The sequence below is a fragment of the Periophthalmus magnuspinnatus genome, chromosome 1 (assembly GCF_009829125.3).
Source record: "Periophthalmus magnuspinnatus isolate fPerMag1 chromosome 1, fPerMag1.2.pri, whole genome shotgun sequence".
Taxonomy (NCBI): domain Eukaryota; kingdom Metazoa; phylum Chordata; class Actinopteri; order Gobiiformes; family Gobiidae; genus Periophthalmus; species Periophthalmus magnuspinnatus.
Genome location: NC_047126.1, coordinates 5,406,037 through 5,417,201, shown reverse-complemented (window position 1 = coordinate 5,417,201; position 11,165 = coordinate 5,406,037). Strand labels below are relative to the sequence as shown.

Sequence of the window (11,165 nt, the reverse complement as noted above, 5' to 3'; positions counted from 1 at the left end):
GCATGCTGCTCGCATGGACAGCACTGTTTCTGTATAAAATACAACGCACGTAGACACAAAAACAGTTTATTCATTTCAAATTGAGTAGCCTATTGTTTAACATTTAATAAGTACGTGGTTAGACATAAATGAACACTGAATATCAACAGAATACAAATCAAATGATGAATGTTTTATTTTTATTGAAAAGGTGATTCTTTTTTACATACATTGTACTGTGGTATATAGATCTAAATATTTTGTAGAGTGAAGCATTACTGGCGCATTCAGAATACCAATACACGTAGGAATGGTTAAAGAGGAATGACTTAGGACAGTATGTGGGATAAATTCTATGTGTGTATCAGTCAATTTAAAATCCAGCCTTGACACAATGATGCATGTATCACGACAAACATAAATAATCCGGAAAACTGTAATTAAGACTGAATCACTGATTGCTCCTCTGAATATTTTCACAGTATATAAAACTATTTTCCCTGTAAACACAACAGGTTTAATTTGGAAATGTACTTTGTGCTACTCCGGCTTTGGTTGCAGTTTATTCTTTTGTGGTTGGAAGAAATGTTCAACGATGGCATCAACCAGTTCATCCAACTCCTTCTTCAGACTTGTCACATCACTTATTGTAGAAAAAAAACAAACAAAAAAACATCACAATATAAAAGACACAGTAATGGGTTGACAAGATTTGCCTTTTAAAATGACTTACCTGTTTCCAGGTGGAGTGCACAGTTCAGTGTAGTATTTAATTTTAGGTTCAGTGCCACTGGTCCTCATAGTGGCAACTCCACCATTTGAGAAGTTAAAAGTTATCATCTGACTTGAACGGGAGGTGGGCAGAATCTGACAAAGTAAAAGACTATTATTACTACTATATTTATATTTTTAAACCAGAGAGATCGAGTTTTTTCATGGCTGATGGTGAAACAGATGCCTAAAATCCAGATATCATATAATTTACTTTACAAACTTATTCAGGAACTAGAAAATGATTAGTTATTTGAGGCATGAAATCCAAAAAAGTAAATCCAAGGCACCATTATTAGTAGTATTAGTAGTAGTGCTGGTAGTAGTATTAATAGTTGTAACACTATGAATGCTGTGTCTGAGTACTGCGCTCACTTACAGCCTTGTTATGCATTAGTAGTTGTAGTAGTATTAATAGTAGTAACACTATGAATGCTGTGTCTGAGTACTGCGCTCACTTACAGCCTTGTTATCTGGCTGGCTGCTGTCATACCCCGTTGTCAGGTCTCGCACAGCAGTGATGGAGAAACGACCACACTCTGGCGGGTAGGAGTCCTTTTGTCCATCATAGTTTCTCAGGCGTTCAAACAGACTGCGGATGACATCTTGGTCGTGGCAGATGAAGTAGGAGTTCTTGCTTATGTGATACCCATAACTGAACAAAACAGTGACCAGTAAGCCTACAATTTAGCGCAGTTTGTCCTGTGTTGTTTATATTACTACTTACTCATTAAAGATGGCTGTAAGCTTTTGAGAAAGAGTTGTGTTTTTGGTTGCCAGGTAAGAAATCATCTCTCCAGCTATTGCCGCAGCACTCACTCCATCCTTATCTAACACAGAAGGACTACACATATAACCTGTAAAATAAAGAGAGACATGCACATTCACTTCTGCAGCTGCTGTAGTCAGTCAAAGTATTAAAGCGAATTATGTTATATGGAAACTATCTGAAGAATGCAATTGTCATACCCTGAATTACTGTTGTGTCAATGTAGATCAGCCACATTAACAAAGCATTTCACTAACATGGCACTGCTCCAACACTTGACCTTGCAGACAGAGACAGTGAAGTATATTCCCCCACAATGCATTGCCCATCTCATCTGTGGTCAGTTAATCAGACTATGAGTTGAAACATTCATACACCAGTGTACACAGACACTAGAGAGAGAGGTGGGTTGTGTCTTGCCCAAGGACACAGTGACAGCTTTCATCTGTGGGAGCTGAGATCGCACCGCCAACCTGGGGATCAATGGATCTGACCACTGAAACAATGTTCTTGTTGAGAGCAGGATTCTAACCGCCAACCTTCAGATCAATGGACAAATGATCTGCCAAGTGAGCTGCTGTCACCCCAAAAATAATTTTTAATTTAATTTAATTTTTTTAATCAATCACAATTTTCAATAGTTTTATTTTTGAATTAAAAAACTAACATTATACACGCACTATAATTACACTGAAAACCCTTTTTTAACAACAAATAAAAAATAATCCAATGGCAGAGGACTGGTAGTAAAACTTGTGACTGTGTTGTGTTTGAAACAACTAGATCTCATTTTGAGTAAAATGTGATCAATTGCAGAGGACTTGCTGATGGACAGCTGTTCAACACTGTTGGATGATTTTTTTCCTGAGATGTTGTAACGTGAGTCGTTGCCTGCTGCTCCCACACACACAGTCAGTGTATGTAGAGCATATAGAGCATCGTGTGGATATTGGTTTGTCTCAGTCAGTAGAAAGTTTTACTGCATCACATGAATCACCTTATGATTGGTGGCGTGTTTGGTGACATACCTATGGCCTCTTCAAATGCAAACAAAACTGTTTTGCCCTGGTCTAAAAGATCTCTGGCTCTGTTGCCCATCCACTTGAACCCGGTCAGTGTTTCCTACAGTCAAAATTATCATAATAATTTATTATAATATTGAAATATTATTATTCCAAATTCCATTTTGTGGAGAAAAAAAAGCAACAAACTAACCTCAAAGTGGAATCCCTCCTTCACAGCAATGGCCCGTAGTATTTTAGAGGAGACGGTGCTCGACAGCATGTAGAGGTTTTTCACTGCACCTTCATCAGTATTCTGCTGTTTCCAGCAATAGAACATCCACCAACCGAGCAATGCACCCAATTCATTCCCAGTGAACACACGCCACGACCCACTGACCGAAAGAAAAGTTAAATACATATATTACAATATTTTAAAACATTTCACATTCATTTACTGAATTATGTAACCCATAACTGTGCTTCAAATTAAACCATTAAACTTTATCAACACTGCTTTCAAGCCCCAACCCATCAGCATTTTGTCGTCATGCAAAGATTTTTCACACTAGCACATCTCTCTCTTATAACCTCTCATAACTATCGATATCTACTGTTAACCAAAACTATAGAGTTGCCAAACAGCTGCACATCGACTCGTGAAGGTATATTGATTTTCTGTTACCATAATTTATCCACCTCTGCTCAATGTAATCACCTTCTTTGTTTATTATTACCATTATTACAGGATAAAGACTCTATACTGTATAAAGATAACCAACTTGTCATGTTCTTTTTAATTCTGCTTTTTTTCCCTTTGAAATTTTCTTCATTCATTCAACAGCGTATGATTCTATTCATGTTTGATTATTAAAAAAGGCACACCTCTCCTGTTTCTCAGCCATTGCCAGTCGGTCTGCATCAGGATCATTGGCTAAAACCACAGTGGCCCCTTCCTTTTCTGCCAGTGCAAATGAAAGAGTCTAAAAAAGTCAAAACACATGATTGGAATGAGACTGTTATTCTATGTAGTTATCTATGTTGAATTTGCAAATGTAAGGTCATACCAGGACTCCCTCTCCCTCCTCTGGATTGGGATATTTAACAGTGGGAAATTCTGGATCTGGATTTTTTTGTTCTTCAACAGCATACGAAGGAGGAAGTTCATAGGTTTTAAATGCTTCTTGAACAAATATATGGCCAACACCGTGCACAGATGTGTGGACAATTTTCACCTCAGAACTCTTGTTAATCTCTCTGCCATAAAAAAATGCAAACATAAGATTAATATTGTCACTTTGCGCTAAATGGTTAAAGTTAATTTGGATGAGCACCTGTGATGGCAATGTGCCTGAATAGCTTTGAAATATGCCTTGTAGATATCCTCGTAGGGATCCTTTAGTAATGAGCTTTTCTGTGCTTCGTCTATGTTCCATGATTCCGGCCAAGGCTCCAGGTTTTCCTCAATGGCCTTGGAGATGCCTTTGTCATGAGGAGATATAATTTGGGCCCCATTTTCCCAGTAAACCTAAAAGCATGAGAACTCATCACTGTATGTAAACTACAGTATAAGTGCTTTTGAAACTAGAAGTTTACCTACAATATATAAGAGCACATTTTTTTCCCCACACCGTCTGACATGAAATCAGATTAAACTTTTCCCGTTTTAGGTCATTTAGGATTACCAAAATCCTTTCTATTTGCTAAATGCTGTTAGGAAAAATAACAGTGTTTAGCTATTCTGCATAACTACTCACATAGTTTATTATTGTATTGCTATAGTTCATTATTGTACCAGTCTCATGTGAAGACGAGGACTTGATTACAGCTGTGTGACGCAGATATATGTTCAGGACATGTACAACATATTCTACACCCATCTATAAATCTAATCAAATAACTAAACAGGGCAAATTATTGATAGGCATGTACTGACTCATGACTTGTCACCCTGGTTAAGCAAAATATGTGTCAGCAATTGGAGCAAGAGACAACAAGGATGCTCGTCACAGCCTGATAAGACTGTGCAATGTGCCAAGAGGCCTGGCCTGTGCACCAATGAAGAAGCGCCAAGTCTAAACCATGGTTGCCCACCACTATAGTATGTGTATAAAAACTAATTGTATAAGCGTAAACATTCAGTCTCTGCCTGGGAATGTCAGTTGCACAGACTCCGTGTACATATTGCTCTTTACTGGCTGATTGAGTAAAATGATTTTCTGAACTTTATCTCTGTTTCAAGGTTATTCTTTGTCTTAGCAGAACTAACGAACATGAGAGAAAAAGGCTAGAGTCTTCAACACAAGAATAATGAGAGAGATGAGAGATTTTTCATTACCTTCTTCAAAGTCAGAAGTTTACATACAGCAAGATTACTCTGCATCAAAACAATTTGGGAAAACCCAGATGGTGATGTCATGTCTCCTTATTGTCATGGCTCTGATAAGTTTATTGACAACATTTGAGTTAATTAGAGACACACCTGTGAATATATTTAAAGGCACACCTGAAACACACTGCTTCTTTGTGTAAAATCAGAGGAAAGTCAAAAGAAATCAGCCAAGATATCCGGAAGAGAATTGTGAACTTGCACAAGCCTGGTTTATCCTTGGGTGCAATTTCCAGATGTCTGAAGGTGCCACTTTCATTTGTTCAAACAATTATATGCAAGTATAAACAGCAAGGGAATGTCTAGCCATCACACTGCTCAGGAAGGAGACGGGTTCTGTGTCCCAGAGATGAAAAAGCTTTGGTCCAAAATGTGCAAATCAACCAAAGAACAAAAGACAAGACCTTGTGAAGATGCTGGCTTAAGAGTGTCTTTATCCACAATGAAACATGTACTGTACTGAGATGGGCTGAATGGCCACTCTGCAGGAAGAAGTCACTACTCCAAAACCCAGATTACAGTTTGCAAATGCACACAGGGACCAAGACCTTCATTTTTCGAGAGATGTCCTGTGATCTGATGAAACTAATACTGAACTGTTTGGCCATAATGAGAATTGTTACATTTGGAGAAAAAAGGCGGAAGCTTGCAAGTGTGAGGACACCGTCTCAAGTGTGAAATACAGGAAGTTAAATCTTACTGGCTGATGGCTGAGTGCAAATGGGTCTTCCAAATGGACAATGACCTGAAGCACACAGCCAAACTGGTTACAAAGTGGCTTAAGGATAAAAAAGTCAATGTTTTGGAGTGACCATCACAAAGCACTGATCTCAGTGCTATTGAAAATTTATGGGCGACCTGAAAAGGCTTGTACAAGCAAAGCGGCCTACAAACTTGGCTCAGTTACGCCAGTTCTGTCGGGAATAATGGGCCAAAATTCATGCCAACTATTGTGAGAAGCTTGGAGAAGAATATGAAAAACGTTTGTCCAAAGTCATACAGTTTAAAGGCAATGGTACCAAATACTAATGAAATGTACGCAAACTTTTGACCTTGATGAAAGTAATGAATGAATGAATTCTAAAAAATCCATCTCTCATTATTTAGCAAATAGAATTATTTTGAGCTTGGTAATTCTAACTGACCTAAAACAGCAAAAGCTTTAGTCTTATTTCACATCAGATGGTGAGAAAAAAAGTGTAAAAGTGTATACAGTATGTCTTTTTATATACTGCATGTAAACTTTTTTATTTCAACTAATCTATCTAATAAAGATGTGAAAGGCTGAAGCATAGACTGTATATATAAATGACAACAGCTAACCTGCTAACTGCCGCACACCAAAGAGGAAGTGAGGATGACTCTGGCTCAAATTTGCTTTCTACTGAAAAATTCTTGCCCCTCTCTGTGTAACTGCTAGTCAGACTTGTCATTTTGGCCTTAATGTTTTTGTATTGACCTGCTTTACACAATTCTGGTATTTTTATTTCACTATTTTCCCCGTAAATCAAAATGTGAACATTAATATCAAACAAATCAGGTGGCGTCTTTTCCTGAGGTCGCTCCCACTAGCAACAGGTTTGATTGACAGCGTTGCTAAGTGCCCGCTCCATGTTAAACTAGTGGTACGGGCGGGAAGGAGCGTTACCTTCAACAACCTGGCTCCAGATTGACTCTTTGGTTGACTATGTTACTCGTGATTGAAATTCCAAATATGAAATTCGGCTCCAAATTTGCCACTATAACTGCTAGCCTTGACGAGCTTCACTTAGTTCACTTCTTTATACAGTCTATATGGGCTGAAGTTAGAAGTTACCTTGTACCCATTGTCCTGTTTAGGGTTGTGAGAGGCAGTAACCATTATACCAGCACACAGACCCAAATGTGAGACAGTGAATGGCTGTAAAACAAACAGATACAGCTTGAAAATACATCAAAATCAATACAGCATACCTAGAACTGTATTGTTAGCACAAAGAAAGCTTAGTCAATCATACATGTATTATGCAATATTTTTGGTGGAATTTGTCCTGTAGTTTCAGTCCAATGACCATCCAGCATTAACACAAATCTGAACATTTTTGAATGAAATAAAATAAACTGAGGTAACCATCTATAATTTTAACTATAATTGTTTAACTTTACTATTTGCATCACAGTGTTTTCTTTTACCACTACTTACCACAAACGGTGTGGGTGTGATGTCAGAGAACAGGTGGACAGGCACTCCTCGGCTGATGAATACAGCTGCAGCTAGACTGGCAAAGCGTTTACTACTGCCACCACTGGGAGGATGAGCGCGGGCATCGTAACCAATCACAACCCCTCGCTCTTTAAGATTCTCAAAGCTCACCTCAAGATACTTACAGAAACCCTGCAAATGGATAAAAAAGCATGATAATGATGATGAGGAGAGGTTTTTTTTTTTGTGAAAAGGTTTGTTGTCTTCATGTACCAAGAAAATGTTGTATTTATCAGTTTAATTTAGAAATGGGTCTGTCTTTTAGATAAAAAATTATTTTATAGTGCTGTGAAAAAGTATTTGCCCCCTTACTGATTTCTTACTTTTTCTGCACCTTTGTCACTCTTAGCCATTTCAGATCAAGCAAACTTAAAACTGCATTTTGTGTTATCTTTGTCTAATATTTAAGTGCCGATTTTATTTATTAAGGAAAAAAAGCCATCTGAAAAAAGTAATTGCCCCCTAAACCAAATAACTGGTTGAACCACCCCACACCTGCAGTCAAGTGTTTGTGATAACTGGAAATGAGTCTGAGTCTTTCACATCACTGTGGAGTAATTTTGGCCCACTCTTCTTTGCAGAATAGTTTTAAATCAGCCACATTGGAGAGTTTACCAGCATGAACCGCCTTTTTAAGGTCATGCCACAGCATCTCTATTGGGTTCAGGTCTGGACTTTGACTATGCCACTCCAAAACTCTAATTTTTTAAGCCATTCAGAAGTAGACCTGCTGGTGTGCTTTGGATCATTGTCCTGCTGCAGAACCCAAATGCGCTTCAGCTTGAGGTCAGGAACTGATGGCCAGACATTCTCCTTCAGGATTTGTTGTTAGAGAGCAGTGTTCATGGTTCCTTCAATCACAGCAAGTCGTCCAGGTCCTGAAGCAGCAAAGCAGCCCCCAAACCATGACACTACCACCACCATGTTTCACTGTTGGCATGACGTTCTCTTTATCAAATGCTGTGTTCATTTTATGCCAGATGTAACGGGATGCACTCCTTCCAAAAAGTTCAACTTTTGTTTCGCCTTGAACCTCTGCCAAGCATGCCATTTTTGCCTAGTCTCTTTCTTAAGGTTGAGTCATGAACACCAACTTTTACTGAGGCAAGTGAGGCCTGCAGTTGTTTAGATGTTTTTCTGGGTTCCTTTGTGACCTTTTGGATCAGTCGTCACTGCTCTTGGGGTCATTTTTGTAGGCTGGCCACTCCTGGGAAGTTTCACCACTGTACTATTCTTTCTCCATTTGTGGATAATGGCTCTCACAGCGGTTCACTGGGGTCCCGAAGATTTAGAAATGGCTTTGTAATGTTTTCCACACTGAGACATGTCAATTACTTTTCTTCTTATCTGCTCCTGAATTTCTCTGCGGCATGAAGGGTTCAATTGGGTTCTTAAGTTCAATATGGCCTACTTCACCTTGTCAGACAGGTTCTATTTAAGTAATCTATTGATTTGAAAGGTCTGGCAGCATCAGGCCTGGGTGTGGCTGCGAATCTGACCTCAGCTTTACACAATAAAATGATTAATCACAGATACCTCATGATTTAACAAGGGGGGCAATTACCTTTTCAGACAGGATCATGTAGGTTTGGATAGTATTTTTCTCTTAACAAATAAATATTGAAATATTTGAATTTGTTTGATGATCTGAGACAGTTAAGTGTGTCACACATGCAAAAAAGTAAGAAATCAGGAAGGGAAATCAGGAAATAGTTTTTCACAGCTCTGTAGGCAGGGTAACCAGATTTTTGAAATTAAAAACTGACACACCCGAGTTGGGATGGTTATTACAAATAAAATTGTAAAAAAGAGTGCGTAACAAGACCCATTCTCTTTTCACTTGTGTTAGTCATAATCTGTGGGAGTCAGTGCAACAGAGTGCTTGAAAATGACCATAAATTGGTCAAAAATAGAGACATCTGGTACATTTCTTGTATTACATTGTAACCAATCAATGGTCTGGGATAAATCTGCAGGGGCTTTTTTTGTGAAACTGCTATTCTGAGATAATTTGTAGCACAAATATAGACCTCTGTGTGAAGCACATTACTGCACAAGTCTGAAATAGCCTGAATTGGCATGTGACTCAAATACATAATTTAGTACGGCTGCCTATTCATTTACCAACCTGTGTAGTCTGGATGATAGTGAGGTCATTCATACAGGATATGCCAGGGCCCATAGCTGCCCTCAGCCCTGCTGTACCAAACTCCATCCGAGAAGAGAAACATTTCTTAAGTGCCTCCACATTTCCCTGATTCACCATCTCCTGAATCATCGCAGCAGTCTTGGGGTTCTACAAACACAACAATATACTGATGATATGTAGTCAGAAATTGTACTTGTGTGTAGTGTGTCATAATTACATTAAGTGGTTCCCTATGACAATCTCGGAGCATCCGTTACAAAGCAAACCCAATTTGATTATCCTAGAACTAATAAATCTGATTCCCTGGTTCAATGTGACCTGATTGGCTGCGTTGCCTGCCTCTTTAAGTTTATAAATGCCCCTGTGTGTAGTGTCCAGATGTCAAATAAGCTTATACATCACGTTACTAACTTCAGTTGGTCACTGCAGGACACAGATGTTGTTAAATAGGCTATATGTTTTATGTAGCACAGACTACAGGGTAAATACTACAGGGCTACGAGTGAAACAAAGAATTACTCATTATTATTAAGTCTTATGTCTGCATTACATATAGGCCAATATATAGTAATAACAAAAACAACTGAGAGAGGGTATATAAAGACTTGGAAAAGCTTTAAAATGACAGATGAAGAGTAGATGCTTCTAGTGGTCCAGTCATGATCGATGTGTCGCTCGATCATCAGAGCTGTCACGCACACACTTTACTCTCACCTTGTCGTGCAGCAGCCATTGCTTCACAGCTGAGTCCAGTTTGCTGTCGCCAATCGTGGGTACTCCGTTTTCCATCTTTTATTGCTGAGCGTGGTTAAAATGCGCGGTAAACGGTCAAAACACCTGTCATGTAGCACGCTCAAACTGTTAAATGCGATGTCTACACTTCCACCTCCTCACTACCGGGCGGCGCGTGCAGTGTTGCTGTGACTGGACGCCGTTGACGTTCTGCGTGCGTCACGTGACATCCCGGTGCGTCACGTGATATTCTGGTGCCTTCACGTACCGAGAAAAGTGTGAATTTATCAGTTTAATCTAGAAATGGGGCTATCACAATACAATGTCTTTTAGGTAAAGTGCACAGATTTTGGAAATTAAAAACTGGGACACACCCGGGTTGGCATGGTTAGTGTAAATATATTTATGAAAACACCGCATAACATTATCCATTCTCGAAACAAAGTGCATTTCACCCCTTATTATTCTCATTTTCAAGCACGGTTTTGTATTTTAGCTAAACAAATGACAATACCTTTTATTGTTGGCGAGCATCGGATTGGTCAAAAATAGGGACACTTCTAGTATAAAATTGGGACGAATCAATGGTTTGGGATCAATCTGCTGGGGCAGGGGATACAGTGCTCAAAACTCCAGAATGAGCCTTAAACATTGCATTTTTATTAGAATTACTTGTTGTAAAGTGTGTGAAAACCAGAAGGCACAGACAAAATTCGTTATATTAGAGTCTTTTGGCCTTATGTAGGTGGGCCTTAAGAGGTCCATAGACCCTCACCCACCCACTCACCCACCCACTCACCCACCCACTCACTCACTCACTCACTCACTCACCCACCAACTCACTCTCAATGGATAAAATATGCCTTCTCTTTCATGAAACTGGAGAAACTGGCACTCTCTCAAAGCTTCTACATTTACTGAAGTCTGGATACCTTTTTTATATCATGTCATGTCTTTCACACTGGAGCATGACCCCATGAGCTCTTTTATTTCATATATTCATGGATACCAAGTGGTTGATCTAACTGCAAAATATTCTTTCTATTTTTGTTTTGATTATTATTATTTATTTTTTTTTATTTTTCTTTTCATTCATAGGTTTGAGTTTTTTGGGGGAAGGGGATGGAGTCGGC

At 38.9% G+C, this 11,165-nt stretch overlaps 1 protein-coding gene across 1 annotated transcript; it reads right to left on the bottom strand.

Moving 5' to 3' along the window:
- Positions 1–51: 51 nt before the first annotated feature.
- pgm2 (phosphoglucomutase 2) lies at positions 52–10,253 on the bottom strand. Its single transcript, XM_033969070.2, has 13 exons — positions 10,015–10,253; positions 9,280–9,447; positions 7,092–7,283; positions 6,726–6,809; positions 3,855–4,048; positions 3,588–3,777; positions 3,406–3,503; positions 2,735–2,915; positions 2,548–2,641; positions 1,478–1,607; positions 1,213–1,405; positions 713–846; positions 52–622 (listed from the first exon to the last, which is right to left on the bottom strand). The coding sequence occupies exons 1-13, from the start codon at positions 10,087–10,089 to the stop codon at positions 520–522; spliced, it is 1,836 nt and encodes a 611-aa protein (XP_033824961.1). The 5' UTR covers positions 10,090–10,253; the 3' UTR covers positions 52–519.
- Positions 10,254–11,165: the final 912 nt, after the last annotated feature.